The 25,323-nt window shown below is 63.0% G+C and overlaps 1 protein-coding gene across 3 annotated transcripts in view; it reads right to left on the minus strand.

Annotated features, from left to right (window-relative positions):
- The window catches only part of ZC3H3 (zinc finger CCCH-type containing 3), a 62,999-nt gene that overhangs the window by 28,772 nt on the left and 8,904 nt on the right, over positions 1-25,323 (minus strand). For all 3 annotated transcript variants that reach the window (XM_025264890.3, XM_025264889.3, XM_006045148.4), the window contains exon 4: positions 8,572-8,725. In XM_025264890.3, the coding sequence (XP_025120675.3) occupies positions 8,572-8,725 (154 nt within the window). The remainder of the gene's footprint in view (positions 1-8,571; positions 8,726-25,323) is intronic.

Genomic DNA, 25,323 nt, shown 5'->3' on the forward strand with positions numbered 1-25,323 from the left:
ACAGATGGAACCCAGGTGCCATCTGTCATGAAGTTTAGCCACAAACACTGGGGCGACAATGCCCGTGACCCGGGCCCACACCAGCAGCCCCACAGCCAAGGAGGAAGGGGGGCACAGAGCTGCCTCAGGGATGACTGTCACGGCGCTGTGTGGACGCCGAGGAGGGTGGACCAGAGGCTTGGACGGAGCCCCACACAGGCGCCTGCACGCCCGTCAGTGTCTGCCCAGAGCTGGCCAAGGAGGACGGCCCAGCCTCGCCCCTTCCCAGGGGCCGCGTGGCACTGGCGGCCCCGCCGAGCACATCCTCTCCTCGGTGCTGGGCCCCGGCAGCGCTGGCCGTTGCCCCCGACCTCACACAGCCCACCCTGGAGCTGCCTATGCTGGGGAGGATGGAGACAGACTGGGCCCAGATGACCAGCTGGTCTGAAGCCAGGGCAGCCCTGGGCGGGGGCTCCACGTGCCAGCCCACCCAGGGCGGCACGCGGACAGAGCGCGGACAGAAGAGGGAAGATGGCGGCCGTCCTGGGCCCCTCAGGGTCCTGTGTCCCAGGCCTGGCCTGCCAGCCAGAGACTGGGCTCTACCGAGGCCAAGCAAGGCCCCTCTGGACCAGGTTCTGGAGGGAGAGCGGGCACCCCAAGGTGCCCCAGCCCCTGTGCACACAGGGGCAGCTGTGGCCTGGCAAGGCTGGCCTCCCTCACCTCCCCGAAACTACCAAGGGGGCGAGGAGCCAAGGCCCCAGGCCCTCCCAAATCCCACCAAGGAGGCAGGCAGGCTTCAGGCCTCAGGGCTGCTGACAGCCAAAAGGCCTGCTAGACTCAGAGAAATGAATAAACCACCTAGGCTCGCTCTGAAGCGACTTCCAAATTAAGAGTTGCATCCTTGCTGTCAGGCCCCCACCAGCAGTTTCCGTGGCACCTCCCATGCAGAAACGCACCTCAGACCATCTATTAGAATGATGGAGGCAAAGGGACCCACAACTGCACTCCTTCCTTAATGAGCAGCCGAAGGGATCGGTAAGCATAATTTCAGAGGCCAGTAATATTTTATATAATCGCCAAGCGGTTTAAATTGAAAACCCCCAACTGAATCAATATTTACTGCATTGAAACGAAATGAATAGTAATAAGTCACTAAGCTCTCTGTCCTGTTTCATAAAATAAAAAATTATAAAAATGAGCACAGGCACGGGGAGGCCATCACATTAACTTTTACAGCACTCGGGGAGCCGTAACCGCCTGTTCTCATAAAATAAAACCCTAAAAAACCTGCCAGAGGAGACCTGCTTCAGCATCATGCAGGGAGGCAGGCGGGTGGGAGGCAGGAGAGGAGGGGATGGGGTCACCCCAGGGCCCGCCCTGACCCCTGCCAGTCCCACCAAGTCCCCAAGAAGGCCCAGAGGAGGCACCCCAACCCCTCCAAAGCTCAGCACCAAGAGCTCTGGTCTCGCAATCCCTCTGCGCCCCTGCCGTCACCTGCAGGCTGAACTTCCTGCTCTGATTTCTTTCCTCTCTTTTCAAATCCCACCTGGCGTGCTCTCGGCAGCTCCCGCGGGTGCAGGAGAGTCTGTTCTCAGAGCACACAGGCATCTGTGGCGAGGGCGGAGGCCAGGCTCCAGTACAAAGGCGCTGAGAGAAGCAGGCGATGCTGCAGAGCGCCGCCAGGCCAGGCAAGAGCCCCCGGGGAGTGGTCTGCGACCTCACGCTGAACGGGGGCCAAGGCTGGTGACACAAGCCCCCAGCGGGCCGAGAGCCCTGGTGGACCCACCCCAGGCTCCAAGGCGGGAAAAGCTGACCCAGAGCCCTACATAAGTGGATGGGTCCCGTGGCTCAGGAGCAGAAGACAAACCAGCCATTAAAAATGGACACGGGCAGTGAGCACGAAAGACACAGGGGACAGGAAGAGCCTCCAGCATCTGTGCCTAAGTGTCCAATGCCCCTGGTGACCAGGAGACTGCAGGTTAAAGCACCAGAAAGCCACACACATTGAGAGCACACCGTGATGGGAACCCAGGAAGGCCTGCGAGAAGGAAGCACACCCCTGCCCAGACCCCTCAACACGCTCCCATCACCCGTCAGCACTGTTGAGAGACCCCCCACGGCTGAGAACTGCCAGGAGCTACTGGGCTCCCAGGAGTCGGGCCTGCGGAGAGAAAGTCCCAGGTGAGCCTGGAAGCTTCTGCTGTGTGTGTGAAGTAGGCTCAGTGAGGGGCGGCGCCCCGGGGAGGGAGCAGGGCAGCCCTGAGGGGCCTCCACAGACCAGTGCGCCAGCAAATGGACGGTTAGAACGGAGCACATGGTCACAGCTCACAGCCTGTCAAGTGAGGACCGTGCGCACACGCGAGGAGGACATACAGGGCGGTGGGCAGGAGGGGCGGCAGCTCCCTGCAGGACACCGCACCCCCGGAGCAGGAGGCCCAGCAGGGACAGGCCGCTCACACGGCCGGGCACAACCAACACCCCGAGGGACCTACAGGGCTCCTGCCGAAGAGCGAGCTGCGTCTCCTCGTGCAGGGGGTTGTCTCTGGAGCCCTGGTCAAGGGCGCCCAGGCTCACGTCCCCAAAGAGGGGACGGAGCAGAGGGGACAGCGCAGCAGATGGAGCGGGGTGCACAGAATCGGGGTGCCCAGGCAAAGAACACACTGTGGTTCCACGCACCGTTATTGCAACTCTTCTGTGCCTCTGTGTAGGTGAGAATAAAGTTATCCAGAACACCACATGCTAGAAACCGACTAGGAAAGGGACCAAGAGTGAGACCAGGAGCCCACAGCGACTGCCGCCGCCCTGCCCTGCCCACTGGCACAGCCCCTCCCTGCCTCCTGACACACACCTCTCCCCGGCAGCCCCTGGCTCACAGCTCCCCTGGGGTGGACAGAGAGTCAGCCACAACAGGGCACTGTCCCCAACATGCTGACATAAAGCGGCCACTCAGAGCATGAGCCACAGAGCAGGGCTGCAGCCTGACAGTGAGTCTCAGAGCTGTGCCTGGCCCCCTCCACTCAGCAGAGCCAGGCCTGGCAGAGACCTCGGTGGCAGTCACGCCTGGGGGGGGCCCAACACAGTCTGTCCGCCACTGGGCCACAGCTTCCAGACAAGCAGGGGCCTGACACAGGGCAGGCCTCCACGAGCACCTGGGGACTAAGTGGACGAGAGAAAGGCACGGATTGGCTCCTCTTCCAGAGACCCAGGGGCAGCAAGGTGTCACCAGAGCCACCTGCCTGGGGACCGGACCCTGTGCCTGCTCTGCTTGGCCAGGCCTGAGCTGCGGCACTGACGATCCAGGAGAGAAAACGCTCAGCCAAGGGTCACGTGCAAACACCCGCGATCTCTGGCCCAAGTGGAAGGCCTGTCTCTAGAGAGAGCAGCCCGTGGGGGGCCGCAGCAGGCCCTGCAGAGTGTGGGGGCCCCTCCTGTCCCACTCAAACGCCCCGAGGAAGTGCTCTCACCTGGCATCTCACACACCAAGTGAGGGGGCAGAGCCTGCCTCTGACACGGAACCAGGACCGCCTCGACGGCCCGCTGCCCACGGAGCCACCAGCCCCGGCCCCCGTCCCCATCATTCTCCCTGCTTGAAACGGACACGTGCCTTTGTAGCAGGACCAGTTCAAAACTGCATTCCACTCTCATGGCCCCTTCAGAGCCCCTACGGGAGCTGCCTGAGTGGTGCTTGGCCCAGGGCCCTCCTCCGCTGTCTGACAGGCCACTCACCGTCGGCAGGGCAGCCAGAGGCACAGCTGGGTGGAGCCAGGCTCTGCCCCAGGGCAGGCGGGCGCCCCCAGGACCACAGCACAAGGCACCCTGTGTGTGACCCAGGGCTGCACACAGTCTCCTGGGGAGGGGCCACCTGGAGGAAAGCTGCAGCTCCCGCAGGTGCAGCAGCAGGCCGATCCCACCCCCAGCACCTCCCGCGGCCACTGCCCTCTGAGCAGACACCCGGGGCTACATCCCTGCCCTGGAAAGAGCCCCCGCCACGTGGCCCTCACCGACCCCACAGCCCCTGCCCAGAGAAGCCTTCTCTGGGCCCATGACCTCCATCAGCCTGGATGAGTCGCAGTGCTTCCTGGCACTCGCCCCACGGCAGCGTCCGCTTCACTCTCTGCTGACTTCTGACCAGAGAACTTGCCTGGCACAGGACGGCTGCCTGTGGGTACCCTCAGTGGGGGGGTCCCTGCTGCCCAGCCCAAGGCACCCTGTGAACCCCACCTGTTCTGAGCTGGGAGGGCCTCTGCGCACCCCCAGGATGGCCCCCCGGAGTCAGGGTAGGGCTCGGGGGGGGGCACTGCTCCCCCAGGGGTGCCCCCTGACCTCCTCCAAGTGCCACATACCCTTCAGGGCAGGGTCGGGGGCTGTGGGGACCCTAGTCCCACTGCCCTCAGAAGACACCCCTGCCCTGACTCAAGGCTGTGTCCCCCCCAAACTCCCATGTTGAAGCCCTAGCCCCAGTGTGACACTGTTTGGAGACAGGGCGTTTGGGGGGTGATGAGGGTGAGATGGGGCTTCCCTGGTGGCTCAGACAGTAAAGCCTGCAATGCAGGAGACCTGGGTCGATCCCTGGGTCGGGAAGATCCCCTGGAGGAGGGCGCAGCAACCCACTCCAGTGTTCTTGCCCGGAGCATCTCTACAGCCATGGGGTCGCAGCCAGCCATGACTAAGGCGACCTAGCACACACGCACGCACGAGAGTGAGGCGAGGTCATCAGGGCAGGCCCGTGACAGGATTAGTGTCCTCGTGAGACCTGAGTTCCTGTCTCCCTCACAGGTAAGGACACAGCAGGCAGGCGGCCGTGTGCCACAGGAGGAGCGGTGGCTCTGGCTGGCTCCCTGACCTCAGATGTCCAGCTCCAGACCGAGCAGTAAACACCTGTGTGAGCCGCCCTGCGTGCAGCGTCTGCTCGCAGCAGCCCGGGCCACCCAGCACCCTGGTAAGGCAGGTCGGGGGAGGCTGGGTGGGGCGAGGGGGCCACCTGCCCCCAAGAAGGGCGGGTGAGGGGACCGCAGCTCCCCATCTTCACCATGACGAGTGTCACTTTGGAGAAGCGCGTTAGAGCCTTCAAAGTCACAGCCCAAACCTTGTCAACCATCTGAGATTACTTAAGATTTATGGCACAGACACAAAAGTAAAATAAAAGAGGGCAGCACGGCGGGCGGCAGGCCCGGTGACAGCACCATTTGTAGTCAGGCCAGCGCGGCCTGCAGACGCGGCTGCTTAAGCACAGCGGCTTCTGTTTATTCCGCACTTTCCCATCAGATGAATTCAGAGAGAAAACAAGTGACAGGCCGTTTGGGGACATAAGTCACATCCGAGCTTCAGTTCAGACTCATGAACTTGCTGGAAGCCAGCAAGGGCATGGCAAATCCACAAATCTTAGAATAAAAAAATTAAGCCCTCTCTCAGCGTGAGCCTCAGCTCCAGGGCGCACTCCATGAGCCCCTCGGGAGCGAGCACCAGCCTGGGCCCGCAGGGCCTGTCGCCATGGCCCCCACAGCCAGGTGGCCCCCAAGTGGGGCGTCTGCCAGCCTGGACAGCAGCATGGAACAGCGCCGAGGGTAACTTGGGCCGGCGTCGCTCCCAGGAGGGGCAGACGCCACTGTGTCCCGCCTGCTCGGGCCTCTGCACACTCTCCTGACCAGGGCAGCCAGGAGCTTTCGATGGGACGACGGACACATGTCTAGGGAGCCTGGTGGGCGGTGTCCGGGTCGGGGGAGAGTGTGTCCAGGGGCTTCCCACCTTCCATCTGCCCCAATGGGATGAGGGCTGACCGGTAGACAGACCTGATGGGCTAACGGCCCTACTTCCAGCGGATTTTCCTCTCGGGTGTTTCTGGAGTCAGAGCCTCACCACAGCAGCACCAGAACCTCCTCCACCTCCAGAGCAGACAACGGGGCTGGGCGGGGACCCCAGCCTCCTGCTGCGAATGTGGGCTACCAAGTGGGCCTCAGCCCCCAACACGTGAGGCCAAAACTGACCGGGGGCTCAGAGTAGGTAGGTTTCCGTCTAAATCAGGGGGCAAAATACAAAGCCACCTCGTGAGGCAGACGTGTGCCCTGGCACACGGGACAGCGCCAACAGCGGTGGCCAGGCCAGCACGTGGGTCAGGCCACAGTGAGGCTCACGGGCCTCTGGGGGGCAGAAGCCAAGGACCCTGCCATCTCTGTCACTTCCCGGACACCAGAAGCCAGGCCTGGGGACACCCATCCCGCTGGCTCCCGCAGGGCAGAGGTCGGGCAGAGGGGCTGCTGCCCCCCAAGGATGAGCGGGTGGGGTGAGAGCAGGCTGCAGCGTTTGGAGGCCATGTGCCCTCCTGAGACCTCAGGACGGCAGGGCCTGCCAGCCAGCCCGCCACTGGTGTCCTCTCTCCCTGGGGCACCAATCAGGAGCCCAAGAAGAGCCCTTGGTCCCTGGGCTCAGCCTGGCGCCTGGTGGACAGCCCTGCTTTGTGGTCACTCAGCAGCCAGGAGCCCATCCTGGCCTCGGCCCAGTCACCAGCACAACTCTTCCTTCTGCCAGGGAGAGCTGGGGAAGCTGCCGCTGCGGGACAGAGGTCAGGGTCAAGGCCAGCGGGCCCTGGGGCCTCTCCACCGCCTGCCGGCCACACACAGGCAGCCCCAACGCTGAGGGACAGAAGGAGCAGAGTGGGCAGGCATCAAGGTGGCTGCCGGCTCCGGGGACAGGCCCATCCTGCTGCCTTGACAAGCTGAGCCGGGCGCGAGCAGCTGACGGCGGGCCGGGCAGCAGCGGGCGGCAACTCTGCCGAGGAGGAGGCCCCGCCAGGGCACAGGTGACCTTGGGCACAGGAACCCACTCACTGGCAGCCACACTTCCCGGGCCTCCCAGCCACTCAGCTCCCCCACCCCCAGACCACATTCGGGGGCCTCCCGGGCGCCTGGCGAGGGTCCAGGCCTTCAGGGAGGCAGCCCCCGAGCAGGCCCCACACCCGCCCTCAGCTAACACGTGTCTTGGCCGCACCTCCGCACCGGGCTGCTGAGAGCTAGAGCGACTGCAGCCACCGAGCACGGGCAGGGCTGCGGGGCTGGCAACCCAGGCACCTAGCAGGGCTCCTGGGCGGCGACCCAGCCTCCACACCAGGCCCCCAGCCTCCCCACCGGGCCAGGTCCACTGTCACAGGGACACGGAGCTCGAGGCAGGCAGCGGCCGAGAGGGGCTGGCGGCCAGGCTGGGCGGGCCTGTCCCAGCAGCCCTGCTGTGCACCCGACCCAAGTGTGGACGCCACCACCTGCCCACGCAGCAGCCCCGCCGGTCCCGAGCTGAAGGGGAGGCACAGCCCAGGCCCTGCTGCTGACCGGGCCGTCCTCCGCCTGAGGGGCTGGACACTTAGCTGAAACCAAGGCGGCAGCTGCCTCGGGGGCGCGCCCAGCCACCTCCCCCCTCAGGACCTCTGCCCCTTAGGCCTGGCGCTCATTTCTGATCAGTGACCCCAACACAGCCTGGCACACTCAGCACTCAATACTGGCCCAGCTGGATCCACACCTGGGCTCCCGTGGCCCCAGGAGCCAGGAGGAGGGGCCCTTTGGCACCTCCTGACAAAGGTCACGCAGCCCCAGCAGAGGCTGGGCCAGGCCTGGGCTGCCGAGGCAGCCGGACGCCGACTGCAGGAGGGGGAGGCAGGAGCAGGAATCAATAAATCTGAACCTCATTCACGATGATCTGGGGCTCTTATTAAGTAAATTAATTTAAGTTAATTTAGCTCGATCATGACTCCCGATCACAGTGATTTAGTGAGGGGGAAATTGCATTAGGAAAGGCCATGCTCACCAGATAGGAGAACGGAAGAAAATTAGACCCACTTAGCACTGTGAATTAATATGGAAATAGCAGGTGTAAATTTAACCTTATCGAGAGAGTGAAAATTATCTTCATAAATTTGTAGAAATAGCCCCCAAGATGCTTATAAATCTATTTAAAACAAAAATATTACAAAAAGTGCAGTAAAATTAATTTAAAATATACTTCCAGCTATCGCCTCCAGAAAAGTCGGCAGCAGGGCCAAGTTTCGTGTGGCCTAGCGGGAGGGAGGAGGGTGGTGGGCACTGCTGACTGCCTGGGCAGGCTGACCTCCTGGCACACCTACCGCGGGCCAGCAGGTCCCCAGCTCCTCTCCCACGGCCGCCCAGCTTGCACACGCCCTCAGCCAGAGGCCGCCCGGAGCCAGGCCATAGCCCTCGAGAGCAGGAGGCCCCTGGGGCTGGCAGGTGGAGCGGGCTGCAGCCTCGCCTCCCGCCCCTGACGATCGCCGTAGGACAGAGAGCTGGCCCAGCCTCTCTCACCAGAAGCTTCTCCCTGAGGGACACCCAGTGTGGTGTGGCCTCAACGGTCCGGGCCGTAGCTGCTCCCAGACCAGCTCCAGCGGCTTGCTGATGACAGGGAGCGTGAGTCTGCACAAGTGTGTGGCACACACGGGTTGGCCACACGACTTGTGCAGAAATTGCTGGGTAAAAAAATTAGCACATTCCCCTGTCAACAACTACAGACCAAGCACTTGCTGCGGTGCGCTCAGGCCCTGAGGCCCTCCGGCCCGCCCCACCCTCTGGAGCCCACCAGGAGCAGGCCTCTTACCTGGACAGGGAGAGCCGCCGCGCCCGCCAGGAGGGCAGGGCTGGGGGGCCGGGGGCGGTGCTAAGAGGTGAGGTCGGGGTCTTCTTGACGATGCGGTAGCGCGTCTTGATCACTTTGCTGGTGGGAGGGGGCCGCTGGCCATGCAGGCTGGAGGCTGCAGGGAGACCCAGACACAGTGGTCAGGGGAGGCAGGGGAGCTGCCCACTGCTCGATCAGCCCTGCCCACATCCACCCCGCTCTGGGGAGCCCAGCAGCTCCTGCAGCCAGAGCCGGCGGCAGGGCAGGCCCAACTCCCATGGGCAGTGAGGAGGGCGCCGCAGGTGGGCCGCGGAGGCTGGGGTACAAGGCGCTCACCTCCCTCTCTGGCCACCCTCACCCGCCCCCTGCATCCACGCAGATTTATGTCCTTAATCACTTCCGTTTCCATAACATTTTACAGAGTGATATACACCATGGCTTTCCTCCTTGCTGAAGGTTTCATGCAATTAACAGGGATCTGTTTTGCCCCAGTTCCCTCAACTTGATAGCCAGCAATTTCTCCATGGCTTCAAGGAACGCATCTAATTGCCCGCCTTTCGTAACGCATAGCTCTAACTGCCCAGATAATTAAAGCTAACACAGTGCTCCCGCCCCCTGTGGCCCAGCTAGCACCCAGGCTCTCAGGCCAGGCTGCTCAGGCCCAGGCTCCCAAGGGCGCCTCTCCTGGGGCCCACTTCCACATGCCTGCCCGCAGCCCAGGGCTCTGCCTGGAAGGGGGCCACAACCACCACCCCTGCAGCGGGCGGCTTCTGGGCAGCACGCACAGCTGGGGGGGATGGACACACGGGGGGTGCCAGGAAAATGCACTGGTCTCACCACCAGAAATCCGGCACAAGGAAGGGCAAGGATCAGCTACCCCTCAGCTGAAGGCTGCCTGGGCCCGGCATGGCCCAGGAGAGGGGGCGGCTCCACAGGGCCCCACGTGCCTCACTGCTTTACGCCAGTCCCGGCGGTGCCCAGCCACCCCACTGTCCAGCGGCACAAACCAGTGCGTCCTGACCCGAACCTGTTCCCCTGGGCCAAGGACACATCTTCCCAGCACCTGCAAACCCCACAGGAAGCAGTTACTGCTCTGAAAATGGTGACGGTAACACTACCTAAAAACCATCTCCCAGAACTGGGAACACAACAGCCCACCAAGCCACAGCCAGGCCCTCCCCAGTCAGCAATCAGCGCCTCGGCCTGGACCTCCTCTCCAGGCCCACCCGGCCTGGCAGGCGGTGGGGTGAGGGCCTGCCCGGGGGCAGTCAGGACCAGCCCATCCAGCAAAGTGACCGCACCTGCATGGCCACTGGAACGGGCACTGTGCCTCCCAGTCCAGATGCTGGAAGGGCCCCGCCTTCCCACGTGAGACGGCCAGGACGCGGCTCGGACGGATTCCAGGCCCTCCTAGCAGCCTCCACAACAGAGGAGAGTGCAGGCTCCAAGCACCCAGCCGGGTCAGGTTAGGTGTAGGCCGCAAGGCCCAGGGAATACTGAGAGCGGGGGATGCCTCTGCTCCCCGGACTGATGGCAGGGACCCACAACCACTGCCCACCAAGGGGGTCCACAGAAGTGGGGGCAAGGCCGGGCCAGCACCCTGCCCCACCTGTCTCCATCTGTCTGTCTCCTCGCAAGGGCGGAAGCTCAGGAGGGGTCACAAGAGAACGAGGGGAGCTCAGCAAAAGTACAGGCTCACCTGGGTGCCCAGTCCTGGATAGTGACCGAGCAGGCGGGTCTGCAGCCTCGGGCAGCCCCACACCACACACAGCCCAGCATATCCTGGGCATCAATAAATAAATGTTTGTTGAATTGAATTTTCAAGGTCTTACAAGCAAGGAGAGACCAACGAAAATCAATAATAACTTGTTCCAACTATGAGCTCAGGAACATGAGAATTCCTCTAAGTTATCACCAAGCCCCACGCTGACCTCATAGCCTCCAAACCCACCCCAGCTCCCTGCTCACAGAGACTCTGCACCTGGACAGACCCCTGCCTATCCCCTCCAGCAAGGCCGCCCACTCTCTGCCCCATTCTGATGCCCACAGCAGCCACCACCCAGCAGCAGGGGCTGTGACACGCACCACAGAGCCCAGGGCTGCCCCGCTCCGTGGCCCGGGGCACGGCTGTGCGGGGTGGGAAGGGGCACTGGCAGTGAGCAGGCCCCCGCCCCAGCCTGGCTGCTTCCATCCCACGCTCCGCCCCCTCACCCAGATGCACGCCCCCTTCTCCCATCCCCTCCCTGCTCCACCAGGTGCCACCTCCTTCAGGAAGCCCCCAGTCTCCAATGCCCAAGGGACTGGACTCCACATTCTGCAAAGTGCCTCTTGAGACACAGCCTCTGGGCCTGGCCCTAACTGCCCCCTGCAAAGAGCACTGATATTCACATCTCTTTGCAATGCAGCCCTACTGTGAGAGCAACTTCATCATCAACTTACTGCATTTTCCTTATTGGTGCCCTGTTACCACTTTCAAAAATACACAAACTAATAAAGTAGACCCTCCCTCTTAGACTCATTGTCACTCTCCAGACATCTCCCCTGTCACACCTCCGCCCTCCAGATCTAAGAGGCAGGGGGAGAGTGAGCACAGAGCATGGCCTGGCCATGCAGATCCCCCCGCTCTCCCATGGGCAGCATGCCCCGCCCCCACAGAGTGCTGCGGCCCCTGCCTGGCCCTGCAGATCCTCCCACTCTCTCACGGGCAGCATGGGCCTAGGGGTGGACGCGTCCCAGAGAGGACCGTCCAGGGCGCCCCTGTCCAGGGCACGAGCTCAGCAAGGTGGACAGACAGGTGGCGTGCCACCCTCGTCCTAGGGGTGGTAGGACTGGGGGTTCCTAAGACCACACATGGCACACGGGGATCAGAAGCTGGGGTGGGAGGCCCGGTAGCCCCAAAGCCTGTGTGCAGGCGGAGCGGCGGGTGTGGTCTCCAGGAGGCAGCACGCTCCTCATGCGGGCAGGGCCGCCTGAGCCCAGCCCAGCACAGCCCTGCCAGGCAGCAGGCTCTCCCCTTCCTCCTGGCTGGCTGAGGTCTGTGTAGATAATCATGTTATTTAGATACGATGTTGGTTTAATTCCCTTCATTACAGACTCCCAGGGCTGTAATTTTTTTCTCCGCATGATGTATTCCCCGTGGCACATTTCACTCAAATCAAACCCTTCGCGCCTTTATTGCCAACGACGCCCGGGCGCCGCGTTATCAGGCCCACACACACAGCCCTCTCCGCCCCGCTGTGCAGAGGTCACTTCTAATGACTAATCGATCTCATTAGCTTCCCTAATTAAAAACTTTACTACCGCAGTGGAAGACAAACTACAAAAAAACTGCTGGCATCATATCTGAATAGGTATGAGCCCATCCATCAGCTGGGCTCTGGCCCTGCGCGCCGAGCTCGCGGCTGGGGTGGCGGGGGGTTGCTGCCAGGGAGGCCAGCCGTGGGGCCCGGCCGTCTGGGAACGGGGGAGCACCAGGCCTCGGGGTGGCCATCCGGCAGCACCGTCTGCAGCAGCCCGGCCTCTGGCTGACCCCGGCCCCCACCCCACCTCAACGAGCACCACAGACAGCAGAGCCACTGGACGGAGGGCAGGCCCTCGCTCTGTCGCTGTGGATTGGGGTTGAGAGGGAGTTCAGGTTTTTATGGAACTTCAAAGGGCGAGAACTAGGAGGAAACGAGCTGATTTCACAACTGTTTAACGAGTGAAGAGGAGCTGGAACCGGAGCTCCTCTGAGCGGAGGCTGCCTGGGGCTGCTGACGGGAGCAGGAGGCGACGGGAGGAGCCCCCGACAGCCCACTGGCCAGTCAGCTCCGGACATCCCGACGAGGCAGGGTGGGTGCCGTCAGGAAAGGTGGGGCGGGGGCGGCAAGGCTGATCTGGGACCTTGAGGAGCGTGGACCAGAGGCCTGTCCCCAGACTCGCCCTAACTGGGCTGCGGACCCCGCAGCCCATCGTGCACAAGCTTCCAGGTCCACACAGGCACTGGGGCCTCTGGAATGGGCAGACTGAGCAACAGGCCATGGAGGAGACCCGAGATAGCAGACAATCACGGCTGGGCTTCCCATGCGGTCCAAGGGTGCCACCCCCGCACCTGAGGGCCAGCAGAGCGAGGAGACAGCTCAGCGCCACCAGAGAAGGCCGAGCCCGAGAGCACGGCCGCCTCCAGCCCTCCCGCCCGGCGGGGTGCAGAACAGGACAGCTGGGCCACAGCCACCGCCTGGCGTCCAGCCGGGGGATTCGCCAGAACCAGACGCACGAGGCGCCTGGGCAGGGCACAGCCTGAGGACCGAGAACCCCACCCGCCTGTCAGGCACCCCAGAAACCAAGCTCTGCTCCTGAAGGGGGCCCCAGGCCCCACCAGTGAACAGAGTGGGCGGGGTCAGTCGAGCACCTGGCCTCCCAGGGTCTTGCAGCGTGGCCGCCGGGAAGCAAGCGGGCGGGCTGTGGGGTGTGCCTCCTGCCAGCCTGGGTGTCCTGTGCCAAGTCCTGTGACTCAAAGCCCCCCCGTCACCGAACCTGCTCTTCCTCAGCAGCTGCCCTGACACTTCCTCACACCCCCAACTCCGGGTTAAGACAGACGAGAGGCCACGTCACAGCTCAGGCTTTCAGGAGCCCCGGGAGCTGCCCTCCACTACCAGTAATGCGGGTCCCACTGGCCGGTCACCTCACCAGCAGCCTGCACTGCATCCCGCTCCCCAAGGCTGCTCAAGGCCCCCACATCGGGGGACGCCTCCACCTGACTGGGGCCGCGGGCAGCAACAACCGAAGCAGCTTCCGAGCACCCAAATCCGCTCCTCCTGGGTTCCGAGGTCTGAAAGAAAGAGCTTTCAAGCCCACAGTTCCCAAGAGGGATCCCCCATGACGCCTCTTCCTAGGGTGCCCCCCAGACCACCCCCAGCCTCCACGAGAATAGGCCCCTCCAGCTAACTGCCTGCTTAGGAATCACAAGGCAGGGAGCTCAGGGAGTGCGCCCACAATGACACCGCTGGCCAGGGGGCTCTAGACAGAGGGGATGGCATGGCCACAGCCCCTGGGACAGTGGGACGCAGGGAGGGCCGCGGGCAGGTGGAGAGTTGGGCCCGCCCTGTGCTGCCTCGAGGCTGGTGGAAGGCTCACACCTAGTCAGCAGAAAAGAGCCCACCAGACTGCCAATGATGGGGCTGTCGTCTCTGGACATCACCTTTTCTGAACATCAGCCTGTCTGAGCTGTTCTGTTGGTGACGCCTATGGTCCTGGAGACGGTGAAACCACAACAGCATCAGGAGGACTGAGGAGGGGCGCACAGTCCCCAAGGGCCACCAGGAGAAGCTCTACCGCCTGCAGGAAGCAGGGGGATGGCTGCATGCCCAGAGGTGCTCCCAGAGGGGTGCTCCCAGCAGACGCCAGGGGCAGGGCAGCTCCCACACTGGCCCCATGCACCCTGCGGAAGGGCTGGGACCTAAAGCAGAGGTGGCGAGATGCTGCCTGCAGAGGCGGATGGAAGCAGGCGTCATGGCAGGAGGCTGGGCCCCTCACCCCGCCCAGACCACAGTTCTCAGGGGAAGACCCAGGGAGGGCTGGCTCTGGCCAGCTCAGGGGGTGCCTTGTCAAGAGAAGTGCGGACCCTCTTCCCTCCACCCCCTCCACAGAGGATCCACAGTGCCCACCGTGCAGCAGAGCCGCCAGGCACGTCAGCCCTAAGGACGAGGGAAGGAAAATGACCTGCCCACCTTGCCCCGCAGGAAGGGACCCAGGCTGGGCCAGTCTGGCAGCAGGCCCAGGGGCCTCTGCGTAGGAGCTCTCAGGAAGGACAAACGAGGGGCTCAACTCTCTGACATCAACCTAAAAGACACACGGCTCCAACCCATAAAGACAGCCAGAAACACACTGCGACCTGCCCCTGCACCCACACCTCCCCCGGCACCCCACATCTGCACCTCGCCCTGCAGGCTCCCTGAGCCCCCAGACCTGTGTGTCACTCCTCACCAGGACAGCGCTCACGTGGCGCCACCCTGGGCCCACTGCACTCGGTGCCCTGGCAGCCAGCGGCCGCAGCCGGTCCCAGCCCAGAACCTGTAGGGGCAGGGTGTGTGTGGTGACCGGGCCTGGCCCTCCCGCTCCCACCACAGGACAGGCAAAGCCTGAGGACAAACCGCGCCGGCAAGGGCCTTCTCCTGGAGGAGGCAGACGTCCCGCCCCTGCGCTCGCTCAGTGGGAGCTGCCAGGGACCGCAGCCCCCCGCGCTGTAACAAGCTTCAAACGGGGGATGACGGGGATCGCAAAGTATGAATTTTTATGAGTCTAATAAATCACTCCACTTTTCCTGTGCCTGATGGCTGCCGGCACTTCAAACGGACAAGCCCTGCCACAGTCAGTGGCTTGGCCGCGTCCCCACAGGCGGCCACACCGGGGTGGGGCGGGGGGTGGGGACGGGGCCGCCGAGGCCCCTCCTGGCTCCCACGGCACCCAGCTCTGCCCCGAGGGCCAGCCCTCCTGCAGGCCCCCAGGAACGGCTCGGGCAGCCTGCGGAGAGGCTCTGCCAGTCTCTGACACGCAGAGGACCCACCCCTGCCTTCCAGGCCAGAGACTGCACAGGGGGCCCTGGGGAGAGGGGTGGACGCGTGGACAGGTGCTCGCTCACACACGCGCTTGCTCACACGCAGGCACAGGAGGCCCTGGAGAGAGGGGTGGACGCGTGGACAGGTGCTTGCTCACACACGCGCTCACTCACACGCAGGCCGCGGGCACACGTCAGCAAGGGGGAGGGACGCCTGTCCGTGAGAGGGGAGAGGCGGGCCTGGGTCTTGCCCTGAGAGGCTTCCTGTCTCCTGCTCCAGGGACCAGCTTTGGCGAACAACTACCATCACCAAGTCACAGCGATAGCCCGACCGGGCCGCACATCACCTGGCGGCTGTCGGCACCAGAGGAGCTTGGGCAGCGGGGAGGTGACAGACAGCCCTGTCGCTGCCCGGCCCTGCGCGCCGCTGTCCCACGCTACCTGGTGTTTAATGACGACACCGTCAGCCAGAGACGCACAGCGCCAGGACTGTCAGGGCCCTATTAGAGGGAAGATTGAGACCCTACTCTTCTCAAACTCACTCAAGCAACACAAGCCGCCGGTTCCTGTAATTATCGTGCACGAGCCATCGATCGCACGACGACATCGCCCCGTCTGTGTGAAATGGGGGTAGTTTGCTCCCTGACAGTCGCTGTAGATTACGGGGGGTGGGTCTCCCACCCCTTTAGGCGTCACTCTAAAGGATGGAGGAGGGGAAGGGAGCACCTCCTAGCCCCCGCCCCACCTGCAGGCCCTGGGCACAGGGGACAGGGAGCCCGAGCACATCCCAGGGAGGCATGCCCCAGAAGGCGGAAGAGACAGCACGGCGTGTGGCTGGGGATCCGGGGCAGGGCAAACTCAGGGAGCAGGGCCCACAGGTGCAAGAGATGGCCACGCCCCAAAGCCAGGCGCCCCAAGCAAAGGCAGGGAAGGCAGGATCCAGGCCAGGCAGACAGCCCACCCTCCCTCCACTCCCCCAGAGACAGGGCCAGGCCCGAGCGGGCGGAGGGCAGGGTTCAGACATGGCTGGGCTCCCCCCAGCAGAGACCAGGTGGCCCCCGCCCGGGCTGAACCAGGCTGTGCTGGGCTGACACGCCTGCGTGCGGAGGTCCAAGGCCTGACTGCCCAGGGGACCAGGGGCTGGCCAACACCTAGCCCCACACTGGGTCTGTGGGCACATGGTCTCCGTCCTCACAGGACGGTGGTCCTTTCTCACGCCTGTGTCCATCCATTTGGGAGCCTGGCCCAGGCAAGCCAGGAGGACAGGGAGATGGCCTAGGGGGGAATCCGCCCCCCACCAGGCTGAGACCCCAGAAGGCTAGAGCCCTAGGGAGCAACAGGGGCTCCCAGGTCCACCAAAGGAGTGGAGGGGCCTTGTCCACACCCCACTGACAGCACCAGGGCCCCCAGCAAGCCAGGTCAGCTGAGGGGACAAAGCCGATCCTGGGAGGTGACGGCCCACCCTACCTTGGCAGTTTCTGCTGAGGTTTCTGGCGGCAGGAAAGTGCCCACCAGTCCCAGGTGGACAGAGGCCCACATTCCAAGCGTGAGCGATGGGGGAAGCGGTGCAGAACACGCCTGCCCTCCCCACGGGGCTGGCCCAGACACTAACCGCAGCGCCACGGGACAGGCGCCAATCAACATGTCCGCCTCCACCCTCCTCACCCTCAGGGACCCCATCCTCACCCACAGCGGTGGAGGGGGGGTGCCCAGCAGACACAGGGTGTGCCCCTAGATATGTGACAGACACCAGGCTTCAGTCGTCCCCAGGAACCCCAGTCCCACTACATGACCCAGAGCCGGTGGCCCGCGCAAGGACAGCGCTCCTCCTGGCCACAGCCTGGCCCCTCGGGCGCCCAGCCCAGCTTCCTCAGAGTTGGGGCCAGAGACAGACACTTCTGAGAGAGCCTGGAAATAACCTCGCTATAAAAAGCAGTGACCACGGAGAGAAAACCACATGTGCCCTCACAAGTGCCAGGCTACCCGGATTCTCCTGGCCACTCACCTGTCCTATGCAGTGGCCAGAGGGGCAGAGCTGCAGCCCAGGGGCAGCGAGCAGGCCTGAGGGCACCTGGGTGCAGAGCAGATCTGGCCTCACTCAGCCCTGGAGCCAGCCTGCCCGGTCAGAGACGGGCCAGAGACGGGGCGCCATGGCGGAGGCGGGAAGGCAGCAGAGCCGCTGGGGCTCACGGGCCAGAGGAGGCCCGCCGCCATGTGCTGCCCTGCCAACCGTGGAGGCGGCGGGAGGGCAGCACAGGCTGGCCAAGAAGGGGACCAGGGGCCCCCCACACTCAGCTCTCAGCCCTCAGGGAGGAGCCTGGGCCTGGGCCCCTACAGGGTCCTCCGGTCCAGCAGCCCTGCTCAGGGACAGCTCCCACCCGCAGAAAGCAGGCTGCTGGGGCCAGGGTAAGGCTGGGGGCGGCTGTAGCTCCACACACCTCTGAAGACAGGGCCTTGGGCCTCTGTGGCTGGCAAGGGGGGAGGAGGGGTGGGAGGGGGCCGGGCAGGCAGAGGCCCAGAGCAGAGGCCTCCCAATCTCAGAGTGGTGGGCGCCGCAGGCCAGTCTGCCTGAGGCTGGTGGGCTCTCCAGAATAGGGCGCCACCTGACGTGAGGCTCAGCCCTGCTGTCTGGAGCCCAGAGAAACTCGGCAGATGAAGAGAGGAGGCAAAGGTGCCGGGAGGGAGGGAAGGCTGCCCCTCACTGCTGACGCCCAGGTCACAGCGCCCGCCAGCACCACACTCTGCAGGGGCACTCAGGGTGCCCGAGTTCAGGAGGGCAGGTCCTGAGGGCGAGCCTGCCCCCATTCGAACATTCCAGACTCCACATTGGTGCAGATGAGCAGAGACAGGAACACGTGATGCTGGTGACTCGCTGCACAGTGTGGCTTCAGCAAGGCTCACCCCAGACATGCTGGGAGCCGTGGGCCCGGCCTGCTCCTCCCCACCCTCCCGCCGTCCTCCCCAGAGGCAGCGCCGGGGCTGGGAGTTTGGGTCTGCTTGCAGGGCCAGGGTCTGCCTTCCGTCTCCTGCACACAGTGAGGTACGCCGTCTCTCCCCCGACACTGCAGGCCCTACTGCCCACCCCACAGACCTCCGCCCCCAGCAACGATCAGGACCAGGCGGCTGAGCTGCTGCCGGTGTGTGGAGAGCAAGTGGCTCTGAAGGCACCCGATCCTGCACCGCAGGACGGCCGGACAGACGGGCTCAGCCGCACTGCCCCGAGCACGCACTGCCTCGCAGGACGCCCCCTGCTGGGTGGCGAGGCCATTTGCTGCCAGCCACCAGGGCCCACCCTCGCCCAGCACTTGGAGCAGTGGCCACTGTCACACCCAGCGCCATGGAGAGCATGCTCCGCACAGGCCGCCGCCGATGCACAAAGGCAGTCAGGAGGACAGCGGCCGAGCCCGGGGGTCTGCACAGCCTGGGGCACACCGTGAGGAGAAAACAGTTCCGAACTGGCTCAGAAAGTGCCGCGCTCCGGAGGAGGACAGCAAGCAACCCGCAAGTGCGGGGGGCTGGGCCCTGCCCCAGGCCCACGGCACCCAGAGGCTCTGCCTGGACCTCCAGAGGCCCTGCTGGACGTGCGCCTCTCCAGGGCAGAGCGGTTGGGGCCAGGCTGATGGCCCAGGCCCTGGGCCCCCCAGACTCTCAGACTCTCCTCAGCCGGGCGGGCAGGAGCACCAGGAGGAGCACCACGCCCCCAGGCCCCCGCCACCCAAAACCTACGCATCGGGAGGGAGTGAGCACACCACGAACCAGAGCCTGGCCCAGCCCCACCCTGTGGACGCCCGGGAGCACGCTGGCTCCCTCAGCGCACCTGGGGGGCCCCGTACAGCTGCAGCAGGTGCGGACAGGCCCCCAGAGACTCTGGCCCAAAACCCCCGGGGCCTGTCCGAGCACAGTACCCGAGGGTCAGCTGCCAGGGGGCACAGGAGGTGGGAGGACAGCGGCTCACTCCCACGCATGCAACCCCACAGGAGGGCCCTGCCACCGCCCAGAGCTGGACCCTGTCCTGACGCCGCCCGGACTGCCAGTGGCGGGACTGCAGACTCCTGAGGACTGCCGGGCGCGAGATGCCAGGGGGCCAGGCCTGGGAGAAGACACGGAGGCAGAGCAACAAGCACCTGCACATCTCATGGTCAGAAGCTGATGGATTTGCAGTCGTTGTGCCCAATTATAGACTTTCTTTGCAAATCCCATCAATTCTATGCATTAGGACCAAACCTACGAACCGGAAGGATTCCCGGGAACACTGAGGGCCCTGGGCCACACAGGTGATGCTCAAGTGGCACCGGAGGGCCCCGAGGACACTGGCGCCCACCCAGGGTCACGTGGTCTGCGCAGATGCTCCAAAAGCAGAAAAGGCACGGTCCCCCTGCAGAGGAATACCGGGCCCTGCCTTCCCAGGACAGCTGAGGCCTCAGCCCGTGTCCCTCCAGCGGGAGAGTAACCCGTGGGACGCCAGAGCATGGGAAGCAGAGGGTCTCAGCTCAGACCCGGGGGAGGCCTGCGCCTGGGGCCTGTCCTGAGCGGGCTCCATTCGTGCTAATACGGCCCCATGAGGGCACAGGGCTGGGGTGGGTGGCAGCAGCACAGTCCCGGGGGCTCCAAGCAAGCACACCAGCGCCCGCCGCCCGCCAGCTCTGGGGTGCCAGTGCCTCCTGCCCAGGGCCCTTTCCGCCACCCCACGGGAAGAGACAGGGCCTCGGGCACACAGAGCTGAGGGCCGCGTGGCACCAGGTCCTGCTCCTCCCCACATGAGCTGCAGGAGCGAGCTGCCCAGAAGCCTGAGCCCCACTGGCCCAGCCCCCAGGCCCTGTGGAGCGGAGACCCCCACCCTCCCCCGGTAAGGGCCAGCAGAGGCCTCGCCACACTTGGACGGCCCAGAGGAGTGTGTGCTGAGGCGCTCAGCTCTCAGCCAGACCAAAACTGATGCAAACCATCAAGTGGCGATTCATCTAAGCATGATAAATAAAACGCAGGGAAAGCACACCGTCATAACCTGCTGAAAACCAGAGGTGGAGAAAGCTCCGCAGCCAGAGGGCGACAGCAGACCCCGCAGGAGAGCAGGGCCGGCCGGCAGTGGCCAGGTCTCCCCCGGAGCCCACAGGCTCCCACGCAAAGTCGCTCTCCAGAGAGGAAGACTCCAGATAACCGTCCACGGAGAGCGACGGCCCCCAGCACAGCTGCAGCATCACAGGGACTCTTAAGAGGTGCTTCTCCGCGGAAGGCAAGGAAGGAGTGAAAAGAAATGGGAGGATAAATACGTAGCTGAGTCCGGGTCAAGGCTGACCATATACAACGTTTTCTAGGGTCTAAAACACATGGAGAATTAAAATCACGGTAGTTCCAGCATGTCTGATGGAAGAGAAGAAAAAAGGGGGAAAGTGCTCTAAGCTTCTTATGCTGTCCAGGGAAGGGTCAGACGGCAATTTCCAAGACCCGGTAACAGACTCAAAAACGTACAATGTAACTGAAAGAAAAATAAAAGGAGATATAATAAGCTAATGGAGAAAAAAATGGAATTTAAACATATACATCCAAAAGAAGAAAAAAAAGGAAAGGAAATACAGAATAGGTACAACAAAGAAAAAGCACAAAGTAAGAGACTGGATTTAAACCCAAATACACCCAAACTGCGGTTTATTGTGAACAGACGAAATTTCTTCTTACAAGACAATTTCAGGTTGCACTTTTTTAAAAGGAACTATTTGCTGGACACACACAAAAAAATCTAACCATAATACAAAACAGCTTTTTTTGGATTGTTTACAATGCTTTGTGTTGTTTACTTACAAAAGTAAACATGTTTGCATACGTCACGCACCAACATTTGCAGAGTATGTATGTATGTGTGTGTGTTAGTTGCTTAGTCGTGTCTGACTCTGCAACCCCATAGACTGTAGCCCACCAGGCCCCTCCATCCATGGGATTCTCCAGGGAAGAACACTGGAGTGGGTTGCCATTTCCCTCTCCAAAAGGAACTATAGAAAGAAAGAAAGTGAAGTCGCTCAGTCGTGTCCAACTCTTTGAGACCCCACGGACTGTAGTCTACCAGGCTCCTCCATTCATGGAGTTTTCCAGGCAAGAGTTCTGGAGTGGGTTGCCATTTCCTGCTCCGTGTATGTATGTACACTAGTGCATACGTACACGTTTTGCAACATTAACTAAAAGAAAACCGGCCTACATATACCTACTTTAGAGAAAGTAGACTTTAAAGCAAAAAGCTGGAGATTAAAGAAAAAAAAAAATATTTCCTAACAGTAAAGATTCATTCCAGCAAGGAGATGTAACAATTCTAAGTGCTTTGCACACAGTAAAATAACCTTAAAATAAATACTAACGCAAAAGCGACAACCGGGGACATGAGCACACTCACAGGCACAGTGCAAACTCCACACTCTCTCGGACACTGGAAAAACACGAGTCTTCCCTGCCCCTCAAAGTCGGGAAGTTTACCACAGGTTTGAACAACACCATGAATACAACTCTCCTTACAGCCCCGAACTCACCAAGTGGAATCATTCTTTCTAAGCACACACAAGAGCTTTACCAAAGTGGACCCTAAACCCCCTCAGTGAAGGTGGGGAGTGGTCATTTTATAAAGAACCTCAAAAGCCTCAGAGATTTAGAAATGAAGCAATCCCTTCTGAATAACCCTGGATCATAGAAAAATTACAACAAAAATTAGAAAAAGTTTTAGAGGAACACAAAAATAGTTAACTTGCAGACCCTAAGGCTATGCTCAGGAGGAAGTTTATAACCTTACATCTGCATATTTCAGAAAAGACAGGCTGAAGGCAAATGTCCAGCCATCTGAACCTGGTGTGCTGCGTCCAAGCTCAGCGCACCGGCCCGTCCAGGTGGCTCTGACAGCAGCCCCCGCCCAGGCTTCTGCCCCCACTGCTGGCACTGTCAGAGCCGGCCAGGGGCACCTCCAGCCAGGCCTTCCGTCAAGGCAGCAAGAGAGGCAGCGTGGCCTTGTGGCCCGGCACCTGCTCCCTGCCTTCGCAGCACAGCGTGGAGGCAGCAGCCTGGGCCAGATTCAACCAGGCCCCACCCCTCCTGGCACCCTTCCCCGTGAAAACACACGGGGTCACGAGAGTCAGGAACAGAGCGCTCCCCAGGAGAGGCGTCTGCCAAGGTCTATCTGAGACACCATCTGGGCCCAAGCTCAGCTCCCCAGCCCACTGCCCCCAGCTCCACATCGAGAGGGGCAGGAGAGCAGCTCCAGCCCAGAGCCTGGCTCTGAGTCTCAGAGGGAGGGTCCATTGCATCACTGCCCGTGCTGCACAGGGCCCGGCCAGGGTGTGCAGGGGGGTCTGGGAGTGTTGTGTGGAGGAGTCCGGGGCAGGCTCCTGGACTGGGAGCCATGGTGGTCTCTCCTGCTCCTCCCACTAAAGCTGGACTCAGGGCAGGACTACTCCAAGCTCAGTGACTATCCCTTTCCCGAGGCCGGCTCCACAAGGTCCACCCTGGGGACACCCCCACCACGGCCTGGGGGGGTCTCCCTCCCCTTCACGGCTGGCCCTGGCAGGAAAGAAATCTGCCCAGAGGGCTCAGGCTGACGCGGCCCTGCCTCCCAGGCAGCTCCCAGCACCAATCCCTGACTGGGTCCCCGAGCCACGGCCAGGCGGGGCCGCCCCAGCACACCATCCACATTCGTCAAGACGCCTGGGGACTCTGCCCACAAGCCGCCAGGGCCGCAGCCGCAAGGGAACACCGCCCCTCCTTCCCAGGCAGGAGCGGGTCCCAGGCCTTCAGCTGGAGTCATGGCTGTGCCCCAGCTCCTGGAGCTCACAGCACCCCGGGAGGCCCACGCCTGCCGAGCACCACAGCACTGCGTGCACGTGCACACGCTCCCACGCCAGCTCTGCCTGAATAATTAATTAGCACCGCCATGGCAGATGTAAACCGGAAGCCTCCAACACGCGTGATAATTTATGCAAGGCTCAGGATTGCTGCGACTGCCTTCCACAGGGCCTGCTTCAGCGTTTTCCTTTTCCCTTAGGGAAGCAGAGCTCTGGATGGAACTGCTCTCGCGCCCTTTGCAGTGTCTGCGGCAGTAAAACTGACAACCCGTCTGCACCCCAGTGGGAGAGGCTGGATCGCAGATTACTCTAAGGTGGGAAAATCCAGCAGCCAGCCAGTCTAGCGTCCACCAAACCTGCCCTCAGCACCTGACGGCCCCATCCCCTCAACCGGCACAGAAATGCCCAGGACGCGGGGACAGAGCAAGGCCCGGTAAGCCCCAGCCTGGAGGCTCAGGGCCGGGCCTTTCCACGCCTCGAGGAGGCCCCAGGACCGGAGCGCAGGCCAGCACGGGGACACCTCAGGAGGCCCCCAGGCCCGTGTGCCCTCTGTGTCACGGCAAGCCTGCCTCCTAGCCCTCCCAAAGCACCGCCAGAGGGCACTAGTGATGAAAACGCTACTGACGAGCGTGAAGGCCCAGGGCAGGCTTCGCTCTGCCCCTCTGACCACTGACCGCGGCCCGGAGGCCAGCGAGGCCAGGCACGGGGCTGCCCGGCGCCAAGCAGCGGGTTCCAGGCTGCCTCCAAGAGCCATGCTGCGGGGCCACTACCTGGCTCACTGCCTGCCCCTGCCCGCTGGGCACACCTGGTCAGAGGCAGTGGGTGGGGGTGGGGCGCGGGCCTGGTGAGACGGGAGGGGGCAGGGAGGGTGTGGAGGGAGCAGCGCACGCAGAGTGGTCAGAGCAGGGCTGCTGCGCACCTAGAACTTTGGGGCCACGGAGGAGGTTAAGTGAGGATGGCTTTGAGCACACAGCGGGCAGGCGGAGGGCTCCCTGTAGGTGTCCACCCCAAGTCCCAGAGCTGGTGCTGCTCGAGGAGAGCCCTGCAGAGGGCCCTCAACAAACTGAGCCCCAAGGGCTGGTTTTGGCACCCAGGCAGCTGAGGGCCTGCTCTGACCTCCCCTGGCACAGGAGGGCACCCCAGGGACCTGGGAACAGCCCCAAGGTGGGCCCTTCAAGCCCAAATGACGGAGCAGCAGGGGAGGCAGCCCCAGGATGTCCCCTCAGTCTGCCCGCAGAGGGTCCACCAGGGGGCTGTGCGCCTCAGGGACCCCTGGTCTGCACAGGCCCCTGTTCTGGGCTGGGGGAGGGCAGAACAGTCACCGGGGCCTTGGTGAGGAGCCCAGGCACCAGCAGGGAAGGGCAGCCGGGGCAGGGGCCCATGGGGGGCTTACACGGGAGAGACTCCCTGACAGCTTCCTGGACAAACTCGGACACAGGGATCGGGGCTGCAAGGTGAAGACTGGGCAAGGCCCCCCCACCCTGCCTTCTCTGCTGGTGACCGAGGATGCGTGCCCGCCCCACTGCACCCACAAACAGGTGACGGTAGACCTTCCAGACCGTGTGGCTGGCACAGCAGACTGAGGGATGTGTGGGGAGCACCCGCCACGAGCCTGGCAAGCTCTCGGCCAGAGGCAGGCACTGCGTGAGGTCACAGGCCTGAGGGAAGGCCCCGCGGCCCTCAGACCCACACCTGGCTCCCCTCAGGAAACCCGGGCCCTTCCTGTCAAACATGGCCTGCGTGCACAGCCCCGCCACATCCGGGGCTCCGGCGGCAGGGCTCCGGACAGGCGGGCGAGCGGTGGGGGCTATGGCCGTGTGCCCCGTCCTGGGCAGGTGAGGCGGAGGAGGCCCCGCCACAGCAAGCCCCAGGAGATGAGGACGCCACTGCCCATGCAGTCGCCTGCGGCTTTTCCTTGGCCCAAGAAGCAAACACTTGCTGCTCCCAGGAAGCCCCCTTGCAGGACAGGGGCAGGAAGCCAGCCTGGAGCCAAGTGGCAAGCGCAGTGCAGGCTCCTGTGGGGCCCACTGCACCCTCTCTGCACACGGGGAGTCAGGGTCCGCGGTACATGTGGAGCCTGTCACCTCAGGGCACCCGAGTCACAGTGCTGGGCCCAGTGTGGTGGGGAGGGGAACCCCAGAGCAGGCCCTGAAGCCCCAGGTGCTGGAGAGCGCCCGGCCTCAACACACTCCCTAGAAGCTCTCTACTAAAGGTTCTCTTCTCTGCAGCCTTCTCTGGGGTCTGTCTGCCCTGAGGCAAATCAACTGAGGTCTCTGGCAACCAAGGCGCAGGTACTCCCCAGGGAGCATGGGGGGGTGTCACGTGGTGACCCCCCAGGGACCACCTGCCCCTCCCCCAGCCAGAGTTGGACTCTAGGCCCAGGGACTA

The sequence above is a fragment of the Bubalus bubalis genome, chromosome 15, assembly GCF_019923935.1.
Source record: "Bubalus bubalis isolate 160015118507 breed Murrah chromosome 15, NDDB_SH_1, whole genome shotgun sequence".
NCBI classification, from domain to species: Eukaryota; Metazoa; Chordata; class Mammalia; order Artiodactyla; family Bovidae; genus Bubalus; species Bubalus bubalis.